Source organism: Oryctolagus cuniculus, chromosome 3 (genome assembly GCF_964237555.1).
Source record: "Oryctolagus cuniculus chromosome 3, mOryCun1.1, whole genome shotgun sequence".
Lineage (NCBI taxonomy): Eukaryota > Metazoa > Chordata > Mammalia > Lagomorpha > Leporidae > Oryctolagus > Oryctolagus cuniculus.
Window position 1 is genome coordinate 79,460,202 of NC_091434.1, and position 27,242 is coordinate 79,487,443.

The 27,242-nt window shown below is 36.8% G+C and overlaps 1 protein-coding gene across 3 annotated transcripts in view; it reads left to right on the forward strand.

Annotated features, from left to right (window-relative positions):
• FAP (fibroblast activation protein alpha) overlaps positions 1-27,242 on the forward strand; it is an 81,163-nt gene that overhangs the window by 12,982 nt on the left and 40,939 nt on the right. For 2 of the 3 annotated variants that reach the window (XM_070071537.1, XM_008258670.4), the window contains 9 exons: positions 8,678-8,776; positions 9,679-9,773; positions 10,701-10,775; positions 12,332-12,384; positions 16,248-16,320; positions 16,993-17,113; positions 18,545-18,699; positions 20,581-20,684; positions 25,399-25,534. In XM_070071537.1, coding sequence (XP_069927638.1) covers positions 8,678-8,776; positions 9,679-9,773; positions 10,701-10,775; positions 12,332-12,384; positions 16,248-16,320; positions 16,993-17,113; positions 18,545-18,699; positions 20,581-20,684; positions 25,399-25,534 — 911 coding nt within the window. The remainder of the gene's footprint in view (positions 1-8,677; positions 8,777-9,678; positions 9,774-10,700; positions 10,776-12,331; positions 12,385-16,247; positions 16,321-16,992; positions 17,114-18,544; positions 18,700-20,580; positions 20,685-25,398; positions 25,535-27,242) is intronic. The other variant, XM_070071538.1, reaches the window with a different exon arrangement.

Consider the following 27,242-nt stretch of genomic DNA (forward strand, 5'->3'; position numbering starts at 1 on the left):
TCAAAATGGCATTTGCCATTCAAGTTCTTACATAATATGTTGCCCACATTCTGTAACCTTTAGAAGAATTAGTTATCATGAAAATGAAATTAGCCCTTATTAAACTAATATAACACACAAATAGCCTAATTTCAAAAGCCTGACAATTCCTTTAAAAAAAGATTTATTTGATTTATTTGAAAGGTACAGTTACAGAGAGAGAAAGAAGGAGAGACACAGAGAGAGATCTTCCATCCATTGGTTCAGTTCTCAAGTGGCTGCAATGGACAAGCCATGATGAAGCCAAGAGCTAGGAGATTTCTCTGGGTCTTCCATGTGGGTGCAGAGGACCAGGCACTTGGGCAATGCCTTCTCAGGTGCGTTAGCAGGGTGCTGGATTGGAAGTTCAGCAGCCGTGACGCAAACGCGTGCCCACATGGTATGCTGGCACTGCAAGCAGCAGCTCCGCCCACTATGCTTCAATGCTGGCCCCAGCCGTGACAATTCCTTTGAATAATTTATGTTGTTTCATGTTGTTTGTGGAGAAAATCATGGAAAATTGTCTTCAGAGATAAATGCTACTTCATTCTTTGATTGTAGAGTGAGAGCATTATAGTTACCAACCTCTGTGCTTTGACAAAGTTCAAATTGCCACATTTTCTCTGAATTTAGCTTTCTGGGTATAATTTATTCTATGCCACTGTGTGTTGGTTAGCTCTTGTCCTTATGTTTTGTGTTTGTTCTATTTTGTTGCAGATTTATTACATGTGTGTTTTCATTTTAAATTATAGTATAGTGTTAAAGTGCCCAGCTTGAAAGTCAAATTGAGCTAGAATTCAACTTCAGCTTTACTCTATATTAGGAAAATTAGCTTTCCTCCATAATTTTCCCTTTCCTAACCTGTAAAATGATGTTCATAATAGTACTTATCCCAGAAGCCTTTTGCAAGGATTTAAAAGATTCATGCATGGAAGAACTTGGTAAATTATAATACTTTCCAATTTTTCAGGACTAGACAATTCAATGACAGAAACAGAAATAGACTCCTAATCAAGAAGAAGCACAAAGTTATAAGCAAGTTTTAGGAGAATAGTGAATTGTTACTTGCTTGTGAATCATTGTGAATTGTAATTTCTTGGACTCATAATTGAAATAACTTTCAGCTAAGATTTAATAAGTTGAAAATGCAAATAATTAACACATAGTTAATTAGAATGTTTAAGCAGTTATGAGTAATGATGCTAATGATAGAACAAATCAGACTTAAGAGCATTATGAGGATTTAAGTGTTAATCAAGTGTTAGCTATAGGCTTTCACAATTTATTGGATTTTAAAAATTGTAGACACTAAACTTTAAAGTCATCAGATGATTGTAATAGATCATAGAAAGCATTATTTGGAAAGGGATATAAAGTTCATTTTTCATTAAGTGGTTATTAATAGACTATTTTCCAGATGGCTAGAAGTTATTTAGTATGTTTGGTGCTGCAGAGAGGCATTTTATGCCATTTTACACGTACACACATACATGTACACAGAATACTGAAAATCAATAACCTCAATGATTTTCCCATAATCTTACTTAATGTGGTACAAAATCAGTCCCTTTGCCTTTTCTCCACTTGTTCAGTTATCATACATAAAGAAGGATCTGTCTGGGCCGGCGGTGTGGTGCAGTGAGTTATAGCCCTGGCCTGAAGCGCCGGCATCCCATATGGGTGCCAGTTCTAGTACCGGCTGTTCCTCTTCTGATCCAGCTCTCTGCTATGTCCTGGGAAGCAGTAGAGGCTGGCCCAAGTCCTTGGGCCCCTTGACCCATGTGGGAGACCCAGAAGAAGCTCCTGGCTCCTGACTACAGATCAGCTCAGCTCCGTCCATTGTGGCCATTTGGAGAGTGAACCAGTGGATGGAAGACCTACTTCTCTCTGTCTCTACCTCTCTCTGTAACTCTATCTTTCAAATAAATAAATCTTAAAAAAAAAGAAGGATCTGTCTGGAGGCAATGAGCAAGATCATTGAATAGGAACATAAAGTCCATTAACATTACATAAAATCCATGACTTAGTTAAGCATACGTAGTTAAGTATAATCCATTCTCTGTGATGTCTGGGTCACAATGCAGGCCAACCTCATTCACCTATGGAGAGTTTACTTCAAGGAATAATTCAATTGATAGGCATAGGTGTACAATGAAGATTGGAATCAATGAAATCATTAATTGGGTTTCTGAGCCTTTGCAGAAGAACCATTTGGGACTTGATAAAAAACCAAGTATCGCCCAGCATTCTATTCCCAGATTCTGATTCCATGGGTTTGAGATAAGGGCTAGAAATCTGTTTTTTAACTTCAAGTTACTCCAAGGATCACATTTTAATAACGAGTTCAGTGAAGGCAAATCTAGGGAGAAGAATGTGCAAGTCAGATTTACAAACAAGCCTACAGAGTAGAAGGTAAGCACAGTCACATCTTTGGGGGAGAGCTATCAAAAGCAAGCAACAAAAAATATGTCAAGTTGGTTTATTTTTCATCCCAAAACTGCATTTACTGTGCTCTTTCTATGAGTATATGTCAAGCACTGTATTAACTGGTGCATATACAATGGTGAGAAAAGTCAGACACAGCTAAGACCTGCATGGGTAAAGAGCTATGCTTTATAAAATTATTTGCCACATAAATATGGAAGATAAATATGTTTAACAAATTTAGATAAGTGCTTGTTTAGCAAAAACCTAGCAGGACTTTCATAGCTCCTTATTATTTTTTTTTTAATTTTTTTAAAAAGATTTATTTTATTTATTTGAAAGAATTATAAAGAGAGGTAGAGACAGAGAGAAAGGTCTTCCATCTGCTGGTTCACTCCCCAGATGGCTGCAATGGCCAGAGATGCGCCGATCAGAAACCAGGAACCAGGGGCTTCTTCTGGGTCTCCCATATGGGTCAAGGGGCCCAAGGACTTGGGCCATCTTCTACTCCATCCCAGGCCATAGCAGAGAGCTGGATTGGAAGAGGAGCAGCCAGGACTGGAACTGGCACCCATATGGGATGCCAGAGCTTCAGGCAAGGGTTTTAAGCCACTGCACCACAGCGCTGGCCCCATAGTGCCTTACTGAAGATCATTTCTGCAGATGACTGTTCCGGTGGTCAGCATTGATATTGAATAAAATCTTGTCAGCATTGATGTGGAGCAAAATATATTTGAAATCATTGTATTTATACAAGGATCCTGAACTGAAATTCTAAGTAATTTTTTTGTTTTGTTTTCATTCATATATGCGACCTAATGCAAAATTTAAAGCAGTTATATCATTCTCTTCCATTTATGAGTATGTGGTCATTTTAAGCATGAAGAGAAAAATGCCTAATTTAAAATCCTCCTGTTATACTGGACATGCATTTAACTATGCCCAATCCAGCACCAAAGTATTTACATTTTCCAAGTCCTGGACACATTGCATCTGAGGTAGCTTGCAAAGGTAACATGAGATTAGAAGTAATGATTTTACCTCATTCTGTGCCAGAAATTCTATTCCCATATAAATGTAGTTGGCTCACATAAATACGCTGCTTTATACAAATATTCATTACTTTCTGGGTGATATCAAGAATTACTCTCATTATGGCAATCGGTAGTATGATTAATGCATGTTTAAAATTGCTTTTCCGATATTTTGAGTCACAATGGGACATATGCTAAATTCTCTATATAGATTGTTGGCATTTCTAGATACTATTCACCCATATAAAATAAATGACTAACTAGGAAGTAATATGAAATACACTTTCAAGTATAACCTTCCTGGATAATCTACCATAAATGTGGAAAAAAAAAAAAACAGATAACTAATCCCCAGAATCCTTTTGAGAACTCTGATAAGGACCATAATAAAGATTAATGACATAAGAAGGAAAATCACTGTATATTTACAAATAATCTGAAACTCTTATTTTTCACGTTTTATTTACCTACACACAACAGCAGTATAAATTGTATCTTTGATTGCAATTGCAACAGTTCTGTTATGGAGCTACACAATGACCAAAATGTTTGAAGTATAACCTATGCATTTAATTTAACTAGAACAAAAGTAAATCTTTAATGTATATACTTACAGCTTAATCTGAAACTCTATTTCCCAAACTGGTTTTAGTGGATATTCGCAAAAACAATGAAATAAAAGTTCTAGTGATCAAATTAATTAAGGAAACATTGATATAAAATATTTATGGGAAGAATACTGAGGGGAATATTACTTGAAGAATATTTATGGGTTATGATAATATGAAAAGGAAAAATTAAGAAGTAGTATAAGATATGTACCAAGGGGCCGGCGCTGTGGCGCAGCTGGTTAATACCTTGGCCTGAAGTGTCGGCATTCCATATGGGCGCTGGTTCGAGTCCCAGTTGCTCCACTTCTGATCCAGCTCTCTGCTATGGCCTGGGAAAGCAGTAGAAGATGGCCCAAGTCCTTGGGCCCCTGCACCCATGTGGGAGACCCGGAAGAAGCTCCTGGTTCCTGGCTTTGGATTGGCACAGCTCTGACCGTTGCGGCCAATTGGGGAGTGAACCATTAGAGGGAAGACCTCTCTCTCTCTCTGTCTCTCTCTCTCTCTCTATCTCTCCTCTTTCTGTGAAACTCTTTCAAATAAATAAATATTTTAAAAAATATATGTACCAAGCATAAAAACTAAATGTTTTAATTAAATTATCTCATTAAGTCAACCTTGTATTAAAAGGAAGAATAATTATAGCTACAAATGTGTCAATTAAGCATAACTGTAAGGAAAATTACATAAAAAGATACAATATGTGTCATTAGCCATAACCAAAGCATTATCTATGATGGACTTTTTTTTTAAATTTTTTTTATTTTTTTGACAGGCAGAGTGGACAGTGAGAGAGAGAGACAGAGAGAAAGGTCTTCCTTTGCCGTTGGTTCACCCTCCAATGGCCGCCGCGGCCAGCGCGCTGCGGCCGGTGCACTGCGCTGATCCGATGGCAGGAGCCAGGAGCCAGGTGCTTTTCCTGGTCTCCCATGGGGTGCAGGGTCCAAGCACCTGGGCCATCCTCCACTGCACTCCCTGGCCACAGCAGAGAGCTGGCCTGGAAGAGGGGCAACCGGGACAGAATCCGGCGCCCCGACCGGGACTAGAACCCGGTGTGCCATCGCCGCAAGGTGGAGGATTAGCCTAGTGAGCCGCGGCGCCAGCCTATGATGGATTTTTTTTTAAAAAGATTTACTTATTTATTTGAAAGGCAGAGTTATAGAGAGGCAGAGGCAAAGAGAGAGACACAGAGGTTTTCCATCTGCTGGTTCACTCCCCAGATGGCCACAATGGCCAGGGCTGTGCCGATCCGAAACCAGGAGCCAGGAATTTCTTCCAGGTATCCCATGCATGTGCAGGGGCCCAAGCACTTGGGCCATCTTCTACTGCTTTTCCAGGCCATAGCAGAGAACTGTATCAGAAGTGGAGGAGCCAGGACTCAAACCAGGGCTCATATGGGATGCTGGCACTGCAGGTGGTGGCTTTACTTACTATGCCACAGCGTCGGCCCCTATGATAGACTTTTAAAAAAGATGTCACCAAAGTAATATTAATTTATTGAGCTAATTTCAAAAAAATTAAATTTATATTATTTTGCTAGTCACAGTAAACATATTCACTAAATTTTAATTTTTATGTGGATATTCAGAATTGTAGAGACATAAAGTAAATGTTCCTCAAATGTAAACAACTTTCCACTAAATTCATGTTATCATTTTCCCTTTACTATGTCAGAAATAGGTTAAAATTTGCTCTTAGGAGTGTTAGATGAATCTGAACTATGTGCTTGGTAGTCATTCTAATATTACTGTAGAAAATGGTCATTTATTCATTGGATGGAAACTATAAAACTAGTGATATGAATTCTGCACAAGACCATTCAATCAAATACATTCATTATAATTGTATAGTGTACACAAGCTTACTTAAGATGAAAGATAATGTAAACACTTGATTGGTTTATAAAGAAACTAAGTGGCCAGTGTGTCTATTTACAAAGAAGCTCAACAGTCACTTGTTTTCTTACAGCCACCAGAGTAAGTTTTGGTAAACTAAGAAAACAAACCAGATATTCATGGTTGTAATCAATTTATGGAATATACATGCATCAATGTTAAAATATCTGAAGATACAATTATCTAATTGTATCTTCTAATTGATCATTTTGCTAATGATCTAATTGATCTAATTGATCATTTTGCTCTTATTATGTAACAGTACATTTATGTAACTACAAGATTAAAGGAGCAACTTCAGTTTCAGATTTCAAAATCTAGTATGACATAGCTAGAAGGGATTGTCCGCATCTGTAGTCCAGACCTTTATATTATAGGTAGGCAAACCAGGATGCCAAAGATTAACTCATCAAAGCCACATAGGAAATTCATAGAATGGCACAAATCTCATCAATGCATTGATCAGTCAATCCATACATACATACATCTTTCTTTTCATGCATTAATTCATTCAATAAGTGTTTCTTAAATGCCTGTATGTGCTAGATGACAATAGTAAACAAAATAAGACATGATCTTTGCACTTACAGTAACTATTTTGATTATACTGTAAAAAGTGGATAAACATTGGTAAGAAAATCACTCAAACACATAGATTATTACAAGCCCAGCAAGCACTCTAAAACAAAATATGTTCTATGGGAATGTGTAACAAGGGAGCTTGACCTGAGCCAAGGGATCAGGACAAGCTTCCCAGATAATTTGATAGGATTCCCAGATGGTCCTTAGACTGAGAGCTATTGAGAGGAATTATGAGGCAAAGGAAGAGGGAGAAGGAGGTACAGAAACTCTGTATAAAGAAACATATTTAAGGAATAGTAAGCTTGGCATGTTTGAATTCTAGAAATGAAAGAAAGGCAGGAAGGGCTGGCAGGGTATGCAGTAGCAGACCAGTCAAAACTTGTAGTCCAGGTAATGATTTTTGGTCTTCAAACGGAATTGAAAAATCATGGAAATCTATGAGTTTTTGCAGAAGGATAAAATTACAGCTCTTAACTTTGACAGTTTTGTTTTCACCTGGGAAAATGCCAGACTCCTACATGCTATTCAAGGCATAGGATATTTCTGTAAGTTTTGGTTCTGTTGAGTAGTGGCTGGAGAAGGAGCAAGGTTGGAGGGATGAAGAACGGGAGCAATGGTATGAAGGGGGCTTGGGAGTTACGTTATTATGCTCTTGGTATATATGCTTCAGTGCTCTTTAGTAAGTTCTTTTTTTTTTAAAGAATAGAATCTTGTTTGAAAAGCTATAGATGAAATTTGCTTGTTATTTGTGAGCTACATATGGTTAGCTAGTCTGTGAAAAACCTATACTCTTGATATTTCCAAGATCATTTGTGCAGGTCAAATGCTTTTTTTTTCTATTCTGACCAACTTTATCTTTCTAAAAATCCATAATCAGATATGAAAGTTAACTAAGTTCATTAATAACCATCTTGAGATTTCTGAAGGTAAGGATTCTTGTTGATTTCATCCTAACAACAGGGCTGCTAAAATACAACACTGATAGATCAGTAAAAATACAAATCAAGACTACATGAGGGGCCGGCGCCGCGGCTCACTAGGCTAATCCTCCGCCTAGCGGCGCCGGCACACCGGGTTCTAGTCCCGGTCGGGGCGCCGGATTCTGTCCCGGTTGCCCCTCTTCCAGGCCAGCCCTCTGCTGTGGCCCGGGAGTGCAGTGGAGGATGGCCCAGGTGCTTGGGCCCTGCACCCCATGGGAGACCAGGAAAAGCACCTGGCTCCTGGCTCCTGCCATCGGATCAGCGCGGTGCGCCGGCCACATCGCGCTGGCCGCGGCGGCCATTGGAGGGTGAACCAACGGCAAAGGAAGACCTTTCTCTCTGTCTCTCTCTCTCTCACTGTCCACTCTGCCTGTCAAAAAAAAAATAAAAAAAATAAAAAAAAATAAAAAAAAAAAAGACTACATGAGGAAGTACAAGTGGCTGGGTGTTATTTGAGAGTCAGAGAGAGACAGGAACTGAGTTCTCATCCACTGGTTCATTCCCCCAAATGCCCACAGCAGCTGGAACTGGGGCCAGGGGGAGCCAAGAACACAAACCAGGTCTCCCACATGAGTGGCAGGAACTTAAATTACTTGAGCTCCCATCTCTGCCTCCCAGGGTCTCCATTAGCAGGAAACTGGAATCAGGAGTCAGAACGAGAATGGGTATCCATTCTCCAATTTGGAATGTAGACATCTTAACCAGTATCTGCTAAGCTAGATACCCATCCATACTGGCTTGAATTTACTCAAATTCATGTTGTTTGTAGTCACTGTTCTGCAAAGCCAAAAGTTATTGAAATTTCATCTCATCTTCTTACTCAAAAATCCCTGAAACTACTGGTTCTAGAATAACACCACAAATACTCTGCATGTTTCTTCTCTCTAAGCTTCATCTTCCTCTACATTTTGCCACCAATTTTTACTTACAGACTAACTACCTCTAAAAACTTTGCTTATTCTGCCTACAAAAAAGGAAATAAAATTTATAGTTAACAAGACAGGCATTAAGCAAGTACTTAGCAAATGCAAGATCTTATCATTATCTGAGAAAGAACAGATGTAGGCCAGGCTTAGAATGTGTTTGAGTTATTAATTCCTTTTTTATAACAATGTGTTTCCTCTCCTCTTCCCAAGTCCATAACTCTGAAGAAAGTACAACAAGAGCACTCACACTGAAAGATATTTTAAATGGAACATTTTCTTATAAAACATTTTTTCCAAACTGGATTTCAGGTAAGTGAATTTTTTCTTTGTCTTTTGGAGACGTTTTAAAATGTATTTTGCTTTTAGTGCCAATACAACTCTTTGGTAGCTGAAACTGTTTCAGCGGAAATGGACAAAAAGAGGAATGAGCTAGATAATTACAGTGCCCATCAAGGCACTTTTGATAAGACAATTCAAACTGGATTTGTCCAAACATAAACAGACTAATAGGAATTTTAACCAAAAAAAGTGAAAGTTGAGAACATATTGTTGAAATTATTTGAATGTCTGATATAGCTTTTGAGAATGCAAGATATGCATCATTTAGGGGGTCATGAGAATTACAATAAAAGAAATTCCATCATTAATCTGAAAATAATGTGGGAAGCTCAAAATCTTACTATGACAACAAACTGCTTAAGAGCCATAAAATTAGTTCTTTAAAATAGGGTGCTATCAATAAGTCTAATCAAATAAATGGTCAGATCAGCTAGTTTGTGACTTTATAGCTCTAAATATAAAATGCCACTAAAAGTTGAATATATTCATTTTTCTCTTTAGAAAATATAATTAATACAAAACAATTTTAAACTAAATCAAGCAGAACCCAAATATAACATATTTTATTGCAAAAAATTCCCACCATTTTATACTAGTTTATAGTCTTTGTAACTCAGAGAAGACAAAATTTTATTCATATGCACACTGCATCAGAATAGAGTTGCTCCTACATTGTCACAAAGTAAAAGAAAATGTCCTTTCCTCCCTTCTACCACCAATTTGTTTTTTTTAAATTTGATAAAATAGTGTCTCCTGGACAGGGAGGAAAGCAAAGTAAGTCTGTAAAATAAGAGTGGTTTCTTGTATATAAATGCATTTCCTGTTAAGAGAAATCATTTCAAATTTTATTTTGTTTTCATTCTTGTTTAAAGGACAAGAATATCTTCATCAATCTGCAGATAATAATATAGTGTTTTATAATATTGAAACAGGAGAATCATATATCATTTTGAGTAATAGCACCATGGTATGTATTCTACATCATCTTCCTATTCAGATGCCTTTACCATCTCTCCACTGACCAAGCCACAGAAGCAAAATTCCTAGCACATGATCTGGGCCAAAACTTCCTTCCTAGATCCATTCCTCCCTATAGCCCCCTAGCGATCTCTTCCAGTGACACTAGGCCACTATTGCCTTCTTCTAAATCGCCCAGCATGTTTTCTCCTCATGGAAATAGTATGGCATGAAATGGCTTAAAAATTCAAATCCTTAGACTCAGGCAAATCAAGATTCAAATACTGTCTATGTTCCTTACTAGTTGTGAAATCTTGGTTAAAGGGATCTACACTATATCACCTTCACTGTGCCTCAGTTTCTTCCTCTGTAAAATGGGAATACCAATTTCTCTTTGGGTTAATATAAGAACTAAGTGAAATAACATTGAAAAACAGGTAGTGCCTAACATAAAATAAATGCTTAGTAAGCGGCAGCTATGCTATATAGGCACGTGCTATTCTGTCCTAGGCTCCCAATCCTCCAACTTTCTTTAACCTGAAAAGCTTACTAACGCTTTAAAGCCAAGCTCATTTAATAGTCTCCTCTGCATAACCAAAGATCCTGTCATTTGGATTCAATCACTTATACCTTAATACTCTTAGGATGCTATATTGCTTTTATAGAACCAATTTGTAATATGTAACTCATTCACAAGGTTAACATTATAAACTTCATGAAATCACGAAGTACATTTTACTTATTGTGACTTCCTCCTATAGTGTGTAGTAAAAACATTTCTCTGTAAATGTAAACAGTAGGTACTATGTAAAATATTTTTAATTGCACTGAAAGTATATATATGTTGGAGCCTATCAATGACATTATGTTCTTTTAGAACTACAAGTTGAAATGGTTCTTTTTTTCTCTATTCTAACCAACTTTTTCAAAATTTCAGAAAAGTGTGAATGCTTCAAATTATGGCTTGTCCCCGGATCGGCAATTTGCATACCTAGAAAGTGATTATTCAAAGGTATGAACTATCTAACTTGGGTATATATGATTATATCTCCTAATAAGCTACAGATTGGTTTATATAATTAATAGAAAATAAAAGTCTGTCTTCATCTCTAAATATGCAAGAACTTACGTAGATTCTAGATGAGCTCAAAAAACATAAGTGAAGTATACACTGATAATTTATGACTTGGCATACTTACCTGGTTATCATTAGTGGTAGAAGCTCCTTTCCTCTAGGGGGAGAAAATTTCATGAGGGGGCACTGACCTCCATCAGAAATGGGAGAACATCCTTGTATTTTAAGTTTATATTTATATCAGAAATCATTAGTATATTCTTACTTATTTTAATCTAATAAAAGTTTGTGATTACTAAAATGGAAAAATCAAGGTGTAGTATATTTAGGTCACATAATCAGACACAATAAATTATGATCAATGGTATCCAGGCTATAAATCTATGTCTTGGAAGGTCTAGCTTGTGTATGTTCTCACCAAACCAGACAATTTAATGTGACTTTTACTCCCCTTTCTGAATGAGGTTGTAGAAGGAAAGTAATTGTTCTCTATTTTTTTTTCTTTCTGGCAATAGCACAAAATTTACTACAAAATCAAACTTCTGTTACTTTTACATCAAGAACCTTTTGCTTTGACTTTATTTTTTATATCCCTCTTGATATTACACAGAATGTAAGGTCAGCTTAGTCAGCTGATTATTTCCTGGGGGCCCAGATACTGGTAACCAACAATCTTCAGAAGGACCTATGTCAGCCAAGAGTTTGAAAGTCCCTTAAGAAACAGAATCCAAAATAATGTTTGCGTTATTCATACAGCACCAACACACAACATACAGCACATACACACACTTACACAGACACTTAACATACAGCACAAAGACACCTAACAAGAAAAAGAACAGTTTTATTCAAGAGAAAATAATAACTTAAAAGTCTCCTATTGTTTCAATTGCTATTATTAAAAAAAAACAAACTGTGCTCAATTAAAGGAAGACAAGAACTTTACAACAAAATCATATTTTCAGTACAATGTTCTTCACCAATTTTAAAGGGACTTATACTGAATTATTCAGATACAGGGTAATCTATGAGCTGTGGAAATCATGGCGGTTTTATTTCAATCTGGGTAAAGCATGAGTGGAAAATTCCTAGGATAAAGTATGTCAAAGATAAGTTTTTTTTATATTAGGAAATATCTTTGGATATTCTTTTTATGGAGTGAGAGTTGAATCACCGCTGAGATTAGTTCTGGAACTTAGACAAACAAAAGTCCACAGCAGAGCTCTTTAAATGAAGATCTATTTGGAATTGAAGCACATCCTTCCCAGTACCTTGTGAAAACAGTTCTTTTACAATTCTGAAACTCAAATTGGGTGATTTATTATTATATATTATCTTAGAAATTCCTTAACTTAAAAATGTTAACAGGTACATTAAAGTTGTACATATTTATGAGACACCACGTGATGCTTCAATGCATGTGTCCATTGTGTAATATCCTGATATAAGCCTTTTAAAATTTTAATTTATCTTTGCCTTCTTCTTTCTGACAGCTTTGGAGATACTCTTACACAGCAACATATCACATCTATGACCTTAGGAATGGGTAAACATCACCTTTATTTATTAATACTACTGACATATAATAGCTAGGCTTTCCCATTCCAAATCCTGATTGGAGGTTAAAACTACAGTATCTTGTTACTGATCTTAGGTTGTTACTTTGTACAATATACATGTACTTATCAAACTAAAGGAAAAGTTCTTCAACGAAGTTGGTTTCTTCAATGACCTTTCTATGGGATTTTCAATTATTTTGAAAAATGAAAGGATTTTCTGGCACAGAGCAGCATAAACTTCACCTTTTTTATATGACTAGTATTGTATACTTTATATACAATATAGTTCTGTTTTTCAGTTTTTGATAGGCAAATTATAATAGTAATATTTATGAAAGTAAATGTGAAAATATCAAAATATTTGTGTGAAGAGAAGTTAAAAGATGTTTATTTTGGTGCAAAAATTTTGAAATTCATGCATAGTTTTTCATAACGTGTATTGTCTATGAACCTTTTGAGCTACCATCATGTGAGTTAAAAGATCAAAAACATGCATGAGACTGAGACATTGTTCAGGAAAGCAGCTACTTCATTGTAGGGAGGCACAAGGGAGACCAATGAAGCATTAGTTGTATCTGAACACACATTCCATTAATTTATTTAAAATTAAGTGTTTGAAAAGCCACAATGAGCTAAAAATCAGATATTTATAGAGCACAACATGCTTGAATACTTACATGTTAAATAATCTCTTAAAATTAGATGATAAATAAACTGTCATTATATTATTTTAAAATTTATGTGTATGGTTAATTATATATTTAACAATTGAAAGAAAAAAAGCAATGATTGTGCAGGTAGGTAAAGAAGAAGGGAGAAATTCTGACAGAAGGACATGTAAGGCTCAAAGGGGAAAAAGCAAATGCAGTGGTCAGGACACTCTCAAGAAGTCAGTATGGTTGAACTAGAGTTGGGGCCAGCTTACTCATTAGGGGTGGGACAAGGTTTGGAAGAAGTTGAGACCAGGAAACAAGGGTGAATAATAACAAGGAAACCATTAAAGAGTTTAGATCTCTTTCTAATGACAATAGGGAGTCACTCAAGGGTTTTAAATGGGAAATGACATGATCAGATTTGTGTATTAGAAAAATCACCCTGGCTAAGTATAGCCACAAATTGGTTTAGTTACTCATCATAATGTGATATCCTTTTGTTGTTATATAAAATGGCAAAATAATTACATGGCTTGAAAAGGTATTGAAAAAATCTTCTGATCTATTTTCCCTTTCATCTAACAAGAATATAAAAATGCAAAAAGATTTATCTGTCTGCTGCTTTTAAATGGTCACAAAAGAATAACTCTGATCTCCTTAAACTGTCAAATGAAGAAATAGGAGCTGCTTTTTAAAGTAGACTCCAAGTTCCTGTAATGGGCTCTGAGTCTTTCTTTCTCTATATCCACACAACATCTCAAGTTCACAAAGTGTTTAATGTGAAAAGCATACACAGTAAGTTCTGTGTATTTATGGATTTTGCATCAGCAGATTCAACCATATTTAAAAAATGATTTTAAGTGCTTCTTTAATTAATATAAGCATTTATTTATTATCATAAGCAATATATATTAATGTAATATTTATATTCACTATTATAGTAGCAGTAGTACAATTATTTTCATAGTATTTGTATGCATTGTGTTAGGTATTAACAAGCAATCTAGGAATGATTTAAAGTATGCAGGAGAATGTACCCAGATTAGACGCAAATACTGCACCATTTTATATAAGGGACTTGAGTATCAGGGTTTTGGTATCCACAAGAAGTCCTGGAATTAATCCCTCCTCCACCACAAGGAAATGAAAGAGTAGCTATATAATGAAAATAAAATTGAGCTTGAGATGCCAACTCTACCCTCAAGAAACCTTTAGACTAGAGTGGTGGAAATTGGTCTTTTAGTACAATTTGTCGAATCTTTAATCATGTCCTATTTTTCTTTTAATGAGATTGAAATTCTCCATGTTGAGGTTCACTAAACTGAACAACATTTCAAAAGAAGTTGACAACACTAACACTTTAATCACGGTTTCCATAAACTTCATAGCCTTTAATCAAATTAAATGTTTAGCTTTTCTGCAGTGAATTTAGTCAAACCACTGTTTTTTGTTTCTGAAAGACTATCTAATTTTCCAGATTTTTATCATAATTTGGGAAGTAAGAGATGATGAATTTGTTGAGATTCAAGGAATGACTGAATACCACTAATTCTAAGTCTTCCACATATACCTCTGAGGAACATAAAAAAATCTAGCACAGAAAAAATGAGGATGGTTCTGGTTTCAAGCTAGGTGTGGAACAATGATGAAATGACAGCTACTGTAAAGCATCCTTCTCTTCCTTCTGTCAAATGATTAGTGGTTTGGGAAATGGCGGTGGTGTTGGCTTGCCAGTCATGAAGACACATGCACTATGATTTTCAGGTTGGCACTCTATACACGATTGCATTGATAGTTGCAAAACATATAGAAAACTGAGGCAGTGTTGCCGCATTAAAGGTCACATGAACATTTAGTCTGAGAACTGTAAATCAGGAGAAAACATGCCTTCTGTCTGGATCTTTTCTTTCTCCAAACTCAGTATGTTCCTTTCAACCCAGAGGCCCGGTGCTAGTTTAACTGCCCTCTGGTGGCCAGGATTGCCACTACAAAACCGAAGATCACCTTCCTCTGGAGGCATCACTCTTTCTGTAATCAAAACTGTGCATGTTCCCTCATTGTTTGCTAGATCCTTGGCTTCATGACCCAATGAGTTACATCAAGGCAATATTTGTTAAGGGTCTTCACAGGTGTGCAAGCGTTAAGAAAATGAGAAATGTAGACATGCCAGATATGTGTTAGGTCCAGGTTGCAGAGATTTTGTTGGAAGAGATGGGCAGGGAGTTTTTCTTGAGGCTCCTCAAATTACACTTTGGAGGCAAGTCTTGCTTTGTTTTCCCACAAAGGCAATCTTGATGAAACTATTAATACAATCTTCAAGACGATAAGTCAAAACTTAAGCATGGCATTCTACGATTCTTTAACACATAAAAATCTGAATACGTTTTTGCTGAAGAACCACAAAAGCTCCACAATGCAAGTCACTCAATTGAGTGTTTGCAGAGTGATGCTAAGCTTCAGAGTGAGATTTTTGGCCAATGGAATATTTGAAATTTCCCCATGGGTGGAGGACTTTACAAGCTTAAGGCATACTGCCCAGTATACGATCTGTTTTTCAGTTTAGCTTGAGATCAGATGTTCCTTTCCTTTTCTGATTTCAAGTCAGATCCCTGGGGAGATTGTCAAATGGCATCTTATTTTCAAAAATTTGAAATGCATATGCATTCACAGAGATGGGGGTTGTGAATGAGAATGTGGAAGTGCACATATTAAACTTTAGCACAATTATAGAATTTCAGAGCTGGGAGGCACTTCCGCGACCATCTTACTCTAGTGTCTACAAATTTTACAGTCCCAGGGGTTAAAAGACTTGAGTTTAATTTGAAGTCTATCATAAGTTAGCATTGCAACATTCAAAAGTCACATAATCGCTATAAGACTCATATTTAACCTTCTGAAAAATAAAGGGAATCTAGTAGGTAATCTCTTTCACAGTCTTTTATCCATTCACCTCATAATAAAGGTCAGAAATCTCAGATCCAGAAAAATTAGGTGACTTTTAAGGAACCAGTGGAAGAAGAGCAATCAGCACCCATGTCTCCTGGTCCTTGTTCCTGTATTCTTTCCATTAAATTTGTAAAAGCAGGGGGCATGAGTCTTAATTTTATTATTTATTTATTTATTGTATTTATTCAATTTTTTTGAACTGAATAGCAAAGTTGGTTGTTTTTCTTTCCTGCATCTTTCTTCCCTCCTAGAGAATTTGTAAGAAGAAATGAGCTTCCTCATCCAATTCAATATATATGCTGGTCACCCGTGGGGAGCAAATTAGTAAGTATTAAAATTATAGGAATATTTAATCATTCAAATAAAAGAGGAGCCATTTGATTTTGGCCTTTGTTAAATTTCCCTGCCTAGAAGAAAAAAAATACATTCATGACTATTTTCATGGTTAAAAATGGGAAGAGTTTTGATAAATTGAAACCCATCTGAGAATTCCGCAAAATCTCAAGCTCATGGATAGACTTCTTTAAATATCTCAGTCAAAAACTTTATCCTTATACTCAGCCAGCATGCGTTGTGCCAGAAAGCTCGGGAAAAATATGGTTTTCACAAGTTTCCCAGACTAGCTTCAGACAACATGAAATTTTGTCCAAGCTCTTATTTAAGGACTCTAAATAAAGATTAGATCTGGCTAGCTATTAATATTCTGAGACTTATTTGACTTTCTGTCAATATATGTGGTTATTTATTTGGATAATAAAATAACTAATATAAATACAGACTTTATTCTTTATTGGATATAGACTTAAAAAATCAGAATAGCTCTTAATGTGGGTTGTTGTTTTTTTTACTCATTAAAGTGATATTTTAGTTGTGATTTTTTTGAATTTGAATTAGCAATCTTTTTAAAGGTATTCAGTGAATTAAAAAACAAGTATAATGCCTTCATTGAATTTGTTGTGGAATTACCCCTAATTGACTACGTATCACCACTTCTAGGCATATGTTTATCAAAACAATATCTATTTGAAACAAAGACCAGGAGATCCACCTTTTCAAGTTACATACAATGGGAAAGAAAATAAAATATTTAATGGAGTCCCAGACTGGGTTTATGAAGGTAAGCTGTATGCCTTTTGTGCTGCTGCTATTTTGAGTTTTAGTTGTTGGAAACATGTCTTACTAAATACAGTAAGATTGAAAAGGTTGATACCTTATTTCAATGGGTAGTCACATTTATGGAACATACTACTGAATTATTAATAGTATATGCATATTCTAAAAGAATAAATTCTCATCATAAGAAGAAAACTGGTTGAACTTATTTTCAAGAACATTATTATAAAGTAATAGTAGTAATGATTTATATTCCAAGAAGTATGTGATCTTTTGACCATATAGACCAAGTATGTGGTCTTTTGGTACTACATGAGTACATTTCCTCATGTGTTTTTTTTTTTTTCTTGAGAAAAGAATTTTTGAAAACTGAACAACTGATCTTAATTTTTGATCCTCTCTTGAATTTTCCCCTCATTTTAGGTCTTGTAGGATCCAGTATTAACTGGCCTAGACAAGATCTTCTAGTACTTGTCTGTGCGTGCGTGTGTGTGTGTGTGTGTGTATTTGAAGTCCCTTCATAGCTTTTTCAAAAAATATGTTTTACATGAATATTTTGAGGACACTTCAGATTCATGGGTTTCAAATTTTTTCCTCAAACTAAAAATATTTTTAGTTTCATTTTCCACAAAGTTTTTGAAGTAGCCATGAGTATGTGTATGTGTGTTTGTGAACTAACCCTTTTTCACTGTTATTTTAAAAGCAAAACAGTCCCAGGACAGAAATTCAACTTTCATTATTTATGTCAATTTGTAGTACAATTATATTTATCCCTATTTTGAATACTTCAGGTGGCTGCAAAAACCATAAGCTGCTCTGAAAAGAAAAAAATATATAGCAATTGCTGACATGTTTAACTACATTTCTTTCTATTTATTTACTTATTTTTATTTGAATGACAGAGTTACAAAGAGAGGAAGAGAGACAAAGAGAGAGAGAGATATCTTCCATCTGCTGGCTCACTCCACAAGTAGCCACAATATCCTGGACTGGGCCAGGCCGAGGGAGCCAGGAGCTTCCTCCGGGTCTCCCACATGGGTGCAGGGGCCCAAGGACTTGGGCCATCTTCTACTGCTTTCCCAGGCCACGGCAGAGAGCTGGATCAGAAGTAGAGCATCCAGGACATGAATTAATGCCCATATGAGATGCCAGCACTGCAGTCCAAGGCTTAACCTGCTATGCCACAATGCTGACCCCTTAAATACATATCTGATTAATGTCAATTCCTAACAAGACTAATTGGTCTTTGCTATGAGGGATAAGGCTAAACTAGTCCTGTTAACTCTGAATATTGATTTTTATAGAACCAAAGTATAATATTTGTCACAGCCACATCAAATACAACATTTAAGCCAATAAGCAGCCATTTAGTAGTATTTACAATGATTAAGAGAAAGATATAATCATAATTAATACACTAGTACTTATTTTTCAGAGGAAATGCTTGCTACAAAATATGCTCTCTGGTGGTCTCCTAATGGAAAATTCTTGGCATATGCAGAATTTAATGATACAGATATACCAGTTATTGCCTATTCCTATTATGGTGATGAACAGTACCCTAGAACCATAAATATTCCATATCCAAAGGTATGTTGAATACTTTTAGCAGACCCTTTTATTTTTCTGGCATCAAAATGAGCAACCATTACTATGAATAGAGGTGGGATCAACAACTGTGCAGAGCTTCTTGTCCTTGCTTATTGTAAGAAAACATTGTACTGTGCTCTATTATTTATGTGGACATCTGTTGCCTTGGACATCTGGTTGTGCTGGATGAAATAGCCTTTGCAAAATCCATTGCAGAATCTTTGGAAAACATATGGTCTAGATCATGGGGGAAAAACAAGCTTAATTTAATTTCTTTTTTTTTTTTCATGTTTCATGCTCCAACTCCTTCTTGAATTTGCATGTAAATTCACAATTCACACTAGAGTGGGAAATGCAAATGTTGAACTTGATGCTCCTGTCAGATCCTGGATGGATCTAGTGAGTGATAGGGAAAGACGGATGGGTGTGAATTCTGAATCAAGACAAAGTGTACACAGAGAGAAAGAAATAGAATCACAAATAGTTTAGTATTTATGTTAAAAGTCTCTGAGAAAAGTCAACGGATAAGAGATGGGTGTTTAGGTAACAGACTTCACAAGGACTTTTGTAAAAAATTGGGAATTTAGAGACATTTGGAAGTGAGAAGCCTGATACCTGGACCCAAGATATAAAAGAACAATGATCTTTGGGAAGGTCTATGGGTGTTGAAAGAGATGAGGAAGTAGAAGAAAGAGATGAGGAAACCGAGAATTGAGAAATGACTGACACTCTTTGGGAAGCTGTGGTCCGATTTTCATGTTTCTTTGAAGAGTAGGGTTGCTGAAATATCTGGCATTAGACTGAAGAGGTGGGACAATTCCAAAGGACCAAGGAAGTCCTAGCTTGGAAGAGGAAAGGTTAAACAGTTCCTTTTTGTTTGTTTGCTTTTAATATTTATTTATTTATTTGGAAGGCAGAGTTACAGACAGAGAGACAGAATGGCCAGAGCTGGGTTAGGCCAAAGCCAGGAGCCAGGAGCTTCTTCTGGGTCTCCCACATGAGTGCAGGGCCCCAAGCACTTGGGCCATCTTTTGCTGCCTTTCCCAGGTGCATCAGCAGAGAACTGGGCTGGAGGTAAAGCTGCCAGGACTCAAACCTGAGCCATATGGGATGCTGGCACTGCAAGCCAGGGCTTAACCCACTGAACCACAGTGCTGGCCCCTGAACAGTTCTTTACATGAATTATAAAAGCATTGAGTCATTGAGAACCAGCTATGTAGACTTTGTAGATTTAGACTATTACAGCTGTAAGATTCTCTTTTACTACAGTAAAATTACAGAGGACACCTACGAAGCTTGCCTAGGTATAAGCTAAACTATGATGTAAGTTTTAGAAATACAGTGGCACAGCACCCACAAAACAAGAAAAGTGTAAACCCCACAGGCCTTTTATTTAGAACTGAAATTTCCCCAACCTTTTGGAGATGGTGGCAGTAGTAATGCAAGAAACTAGGAGATTGAGACTTAGTGATTATCTTAGACCAAACTATAGTATCTTTCCTGTATTTTTCTCTTTCTTCTCTCCTCCCTTACCAGTCTCTCTCCAGCACTTTCCTTAGCAGATAATTGATGATTATTATGATCATCTTAACAATATGGGGAGAGCTCTGTCTTGGAACTGGGTCACAGAATCACATTTGCATACCCCAAATATTTTTCCATGTAAGTCACAACTCTCTTCTTAAGCTTTTAAAATATGTTTTCACTCAAATGATACAACCTTTGTAATTGAAATGAAATTCCTGGTTATATGTTATAAATCGAATGTCTTCAACAATAGTAGACTTAATGTTATTAGCTTACAAAATTATGTCTAAATCCTGACGTGTATTTAAAATGTTGCTGATTTTCTGAATTTATTTACCTCCATTTTCTTGGCAGGCTGGGGCTAAGAATCCTATTGTTCGGATATTTATTATTGATACCACTTATCCTGAGCACACAGGTCCTAAAGAAGTGCCAGTTCCAGCAATAATAGCTTCGAGGTAATCAATCTCAGATTCTTCTCATCTTTGTGCCTTTTTAACTGAATGTTAAACTTCGAAATTTCTTTTTTAGTATTTATTTATTTATTTATTCTAGAGGCAGAAATATAGAGAGAAAGGAGGGAGAGAGAGAAAGAGAGAGATCTTCCATCTGCTGGTTCACTCCCCAAATGGCTGCAATTGCCAGGGCTGGACCAGGCCAAAGCCAGGAGCCAGGAGCTTCTTCCAGGTCTCCTACATGGATGCAGGAGCCCAAGTATTTGGACTATCCTCCCCTGCTTTCCCAGATGCATCAGCAGGAGTTGGATCCAAAGTGGGGTGGCAGGGACAGTCCAGTGCCCATATGAAATGCCAGCACTGCTAGTGGAGGCTTAACCTATGCCACAGCGCCAGAACCTTCACTTCCAAATATCTTACTCAGAGTTTATGCTTTTCTAGCGAGCTTGATGTGCACTCTACGAGCAAAATAAAATTAGCACACAAAACTACACACATACAAAGTTAAAAGTCAGAAATAAGATTCTTAAATTGCCTTTTTAAAAGTAGCCCTTTTGGGGCCAGTGCTAGAGTATAGTAGGCTAAGCCTTCTCCTGCAGTGCTGCCATCCCATATAGGCACCAGTTCATGTCCCAGCTGCTCCTCTTCTGATCCAGCTCTCTGCTATGGACCAGGAAAGCAATAGAAAATGGCCCAAGTCCTTGGGCCCCTGCACCCATGTGGGAGACCAGAAGAAGTCCTGGTTTCGAATTGACCCAGCTCCAGCCATTGCTGCCATTTGGGAAGTCAACCAGCAGATGGAAGACCTCTCTCTCTCTCTCTTTCTTTCTCTCTCCCACTCTTGTCTGTAACTCTAACTCTCAAATAAATAAATAAATAAAGTAGCTCTTTTATACAAATGAAGGTGAACACAGTGGTAAATCTAAATTAAATATTCACTTTCCTCTAATGCAGATGCAAACTTTGGACAATTAGATAGGCAATAAAATTTGTATGAGTCCTCACCCCTATATGTTTTTTCAAATCTAGATTACTTTCTCTCAAATGAGGGTTGTGGCTCTCTGTCTATCTTATGTGAATTATCAACAAGAAATAATAATCCAACTCTCTTAAAATACTCATACTTCTTACTAGGAAGCTGTCTGTTTTCAATGGTCTGACTGTAGAATTATCTGATGAGGATCAGATAGGTGTAGAATTATCTGTTTGACACAGAGAGGTGAAGTATTTTCACCTTCCCACCATGAATACCTCCTCTGATTAGCCTGACCACAGCAATCTTCCATCCCCTCACCCCTACTATCAGCCCTCTGTGGTCTTTCTGGTGGAAGTGAATAAGAGGAGGGGCACCCAAGTGCCTCCTGTCAGATCTCCTGTCACTTCTGAAGACTTGCTAGGCCAAGGCTTGGGTCTTGATCTCCTGCCTTATGAAGGAGAACCAGCCTGAGCTGCATGATTGATCATTAGTGGGGAAAAGAAACCCATCAGATGCCTCTGCTGTGTCTTGCCAGAGTGGGTTCACTTTTGAATAATCAAAAATGACAAAATTTTTTGAATCATTTGCTATTCCTCATCCCAATTTAGTTGATGGAAAATTGACTGTATACATTTTCTTAAAGTATAATTTTCCTAAGTTGCAAATGGAATGATAGAAAAAGCACCACATAAGGAGTCAAGATGCCTGTTTGAACATCTTTAAAAATATTAACAATATAATAGTAATAGTCAACATATTTTTCTTTTTTTTTCATGATCTATAATTCTGTTTTTAATTCTCTTAAGTCTTGTGATCACATATTTTAGAGGTTTTGTGCTGATGGTATCTCCTCTACCTTACTCCTTCCATTGAGGAGTTGCAAATGGAATGATAGAAAAAACACCACATAAGGAGTCAAGATGCCTGTTTGAATATCTTTAAAAATATTAACAATATAATAGTAATAGTCAACATATTTTTCACATTCATTCCTTAGCATAGTTCTTTTTTTTGTTTGTTTTTGCTGTTGTTTTTGTTTTCTTAATTGAACCTAGCGAGTGAAGATAGAAGAGCTGTTGCTCTTGATTCTCTACGGGTGGGAATGTAAATGGTGTTACTGCTTTGTTACACAGTGTGGCAAGTCTTCAGAAGGTTAAATACAGAGATACCTGTCAATGGCAATAAAACAAGCTCTTAAAAATATCAGAATAAGATCTACTCTGGGCAGCATGCAAGAAACCCAGCCTCAGGAGACTCAAGCCCAGTGACTTCTCCTGAGTCTTAGGGAGTATTCCAAAATGATCTAATTCTAGTCAGAATTTCCATATGCCATGATAATATGGTTTCATTTCTTTCATTACATAGTGAGCATACATTTACTTGGTCCAAACACAGGCAGGGGCAGATTTCTCCCAGGTTGGAGATCACTTTCTTTAGAAGATGATTGGTTATAAGCACCCTCAGAGACTGGCGATTGTCTCTGAAAAAGAGGCCACTGATTGGTTTTAAGAAGAACACTTCTGGGAATAGATAAGAAATGTACTAATAAACAACAAAGGATTGTTTAAAGTTGCTCCAGATGGCTAAGTGAGACTGATCCTATGAGTACATCACCCACATCAAATTTACCTGATGCATAGGATTTTTTTCAACTTTTATTTAATGAATATACATTTCCAAAGTACAGCTTATGGATTACAATGGCTTTTCCCCCCCATAACTTCCCTCCCATCCGCAACCCTCCCCTCTCCAGCTCCCTCTCCCCCTACATCCACATCAAGATTCATTTTCAATTATCTTTATATACAAAAGATCAATTTAGCATATATTAAGTAAAGCTTTCAACAGTTTGCACCCACATAGAAACACAAAGTGAAAAATACTGTTTGAGTACTAGTTATAGCACTAAATCACAATGTACAGCACATTAAGGACAGAGATCCTACATGAGGAGTAAGTGCACAGTGACTCCTGTTGTTGACTTAACAAATTGACACTCTTGTTTATGGCATCAGTAATCACCCGAGGCTCTTGTCATGAGTTGCCAAGGCTATGGAGGCCTTTTGAGTTCACCAACTCTGATCATATTTAGACAAGGTCATAGTCAAAGTGGAAGTTCTCTCTTCCCTTCAGAGAAAGGTACCTCCTTCGTTGATGGCCTGTTCTTTCCACTGGGATCTCACTCGCAGAGAGCTTTCATTTAGTTTTTAGTTTTTTGTTTTTTTTTTTGTTTTTTTTTTTTGCCACAGTATCTTGGCTTTCCATGCCTAAAATACTCTCATGGGCTTTTCAGCCAAATCCAAATGCCTTAAGGGCTGATTCTGAGGCCAGAGTGCTGTTTAGGACATCTGCCATTCTATGAGTCTGCTGTGTATCCCGCTTCTCATGTTGGATCGTTCTCTCCCTTTTTTACTCCATCAGTTAGTATTTTCAGACACTAGTCTTGTTTATGTGATCCCTTTGACTCTTAGTGCTATCATTATGATCAATTGTGAACAGAAATTGATCACTTGGACTAGTGAGATGGCATTGGTACATGCCACATTGATGGGGTTGAACTGGAATCCCCTGGCATGTTTCTGACTCTACCATTTGGGGCAAGTCCAATTGAGCAGACATAGTTCGTAAGCACTTCAGACACTCTCAGCTCGTCTTTTTTTAAAAGCTTTATTTATTTATTTATTTATTTGAGAGGTAGAGTTACAGAGAGAAGGAGATACAGAGAGAGAGGACTTCCATCTGCTGGTTCACTCCTCAAATGGCTGCAACAGCTGGAGCTGAGGCAATCTGAAATCAGGATCTAGGACCCTTTTCCAGGTCTCCCACGCAGGTGCTGGGACTCAAGCACTCGGGCCATCCTTCAGTGCTTTCCCAGGCCACAGTAGAGAGCTGGATCAGAAGAGGAGCAGCCAGACAGGAACCTGCACCCATATGACATGCTGGCACTGCAGGTGGAGACTTAACCTACTATGCCACAGCACTGGCCCCCTCAGTTCATCTTTGTTGCAAACTTTAAAACTGGTAATATTATTATTTCAGTTTCGTATGGAAACATAGGCAAGGGCGGATGAAGTAAATGGCCTAACGTTTTATAACTAGTAGATGTAAGCTTGGAATCCCTTCTATCCTTGTTATTTGGTGTCCAAAATTCTATGGCTCATTTAATGCTGATGTTTACAATATATCCACAATGTTCAGAGTCAGCAATCACTGCTGCCATTTATTGGCATCTGGTATGTGTCAAATACTATTATAGGATATACATTGTCTCCAGTTATTACATAAAACCAAGTTTTAATGCCTGACCATGGTCACAGCTACAACTTGGCTTCCTACATAAATCTAACTGGAGACAAAATCACTGTGTTTAACTCTCTCACATTTAATTAAAAGGGGAAAATTGAATTTCTCTGTACAAAGCAGCCAGGTTAGTGGTTTCTCCCCTTGCAGATTTACCAATAATGTCAACCTACATCTTAAATTCTTTTCTAAGACTTAAACATTAAGGGAAAAGTTTGTGTGATTTAATCTCATTAGATGAATGAACTCTCAGATAGTTTTAAAAATCAGTGTATATATTTAAACTTTCTATCCATAGAAAGGAAAGTTTATTTTCTTCATATTTTCAATATTTTAATATTTTGTAATAATAAAATGCATCTGTTAGAAAAATAAATTAAAAAATTATTTGAATTTGATATTTGTTCATGGTTGTGATTGACTGTTTTGATTTATTTGCAGTGATTATTATTTCAGTTGGCTCACGTGGGTTACTGATGAACGAATATGTTTGCAGTGGCTAAAAAGAGTCCAGAATGTTTCAGTCTTATCTATATGTGATTTCAGGGAAGCCTGGCAGATCTGGGATTGTCCAAAGGTAAAATATTTTAAAACTAATGGTATTTCTGTCCACGAAAGCAGAATGGTGGGGTGTCCTTAGTAGTTGACATAATTATGCTATCAAGCTAGAATTACTGCATTCAAATCTTAATTGCTTAGCAGAAAAGCGCTCTGGATTCACCATAATTTTTATTAAATAAATGGGATACTGCTTGTTTTCTTCCATGATTTTATCCTTGAAATTGAATAGAGAAAAAGACTAAATGAGACAATGTGACATTAGCAAAATTAGGCATTTGATGCCCAATTAGGATAATAGTCCATCTTTTAGATATTACAATACCAGCAGTCAAGAAAAAAGACAAAATAATGAAGATGAAACACAACATGGGTCTACTAGGTTTTCTTAAAAACCCAGCACAGGTTTTCTTAAAAACAAGCAGAGAACTGTGGCTGGCGCTGCGGCTCACTAGGCTAATCCTCTAACTTGCGGTGCCGGCACACCGGGTTCTAGTCCCGGTCGGGGCGCCGGATTCTGTCCCGGTTGCCCCTCTTCCAGGCCAGCTCTCTGCTGTGGCCAGGGAGTGCAGTGGAGGATGGCCCAAGTGCTTGGGCCCTGCACCCCATGGGAGACCAGGAGAAGCACCTGGCTCCTGCATTCGGATCAGCGCGGTGCGCCGACCGCAGCACGCCAGCCGTGGCGGCCATTGGAGGGTGAACCAATGGCAAAGGAAGACATTTCTCTCTGTCTCTCTCTCTCACTGTCCACTCTGCCTGTCAAAAAAAAAAAAATTTAAAAAAAACAAGCGAGAACTGCAACTAAGACAAGTTCTAATACATGTCAAAATTTAAAAAGATAAATTCCCAAAGAAATGAATATTATTAAAAGAAAGCCAAGTATTCCGATTTTTAAATCTAAAGCTGATGACTGAGAACATGACACAAAATACTGGATCCTGTTATCTTCTTAGCCCGGTACTCTTAGTAGAGTACTCCCTGCAGCACTCATTTGGGGAGGAAAAAAAAACCTTGAAAATTAAGCACAGATTTATTGTTGAGTTGTAATTGTTTCTGCTACTCAAATCCAAACATAATCTGTTGAATTCATGAGTCAGAAAACTACTTCACCAAACTAAAAGCTTTAAATATGTCTGTTTGTAAGTATTCATTTTAGAATCTAAGAAATACACAATGTTTTCTTTAAATAGGAAATTTGATGGGTACATTTCATGAGACTTCTAATTATGAAGAAATGTTTCATTAAATAAAATGTAAAATGAATCTACATTATAAAATAAAAGCACAGAGCAATCAAAGTAAACCACTGAATTCCATCTAGAAATTAGGACACTGAGAAGGAAACAGTCATGTGAGTCTGGAAATATATCAGGACTATAATAGTCAACATTACTCAGGCTAAAAATATTTTTAATTACTTCCATGTCTGTAAAAAGTCTGAATAATTTTGATAGAATATGTTGGAAGCTTTTTTATTTTTATATTTTTATGTACAAAGCAGAAATATTTTGGCTTTAATGCAGTATCAAAGGCAAAAGAGAATAGACTAACCTTGCATATGCTTGAGTATGCTAGTTAATTCAAAACCATGGGTCTGACTGTAAACTTTGGGTGAGTAGATCTTCAATGTTTTCACTGAGTCCAGGCATTAGGGATTATTGCTTTAATTTTATTAGTTTTAAAACTGTGAGATTTATCATTTAGATACAGTTTTAACCTCTTAAAAC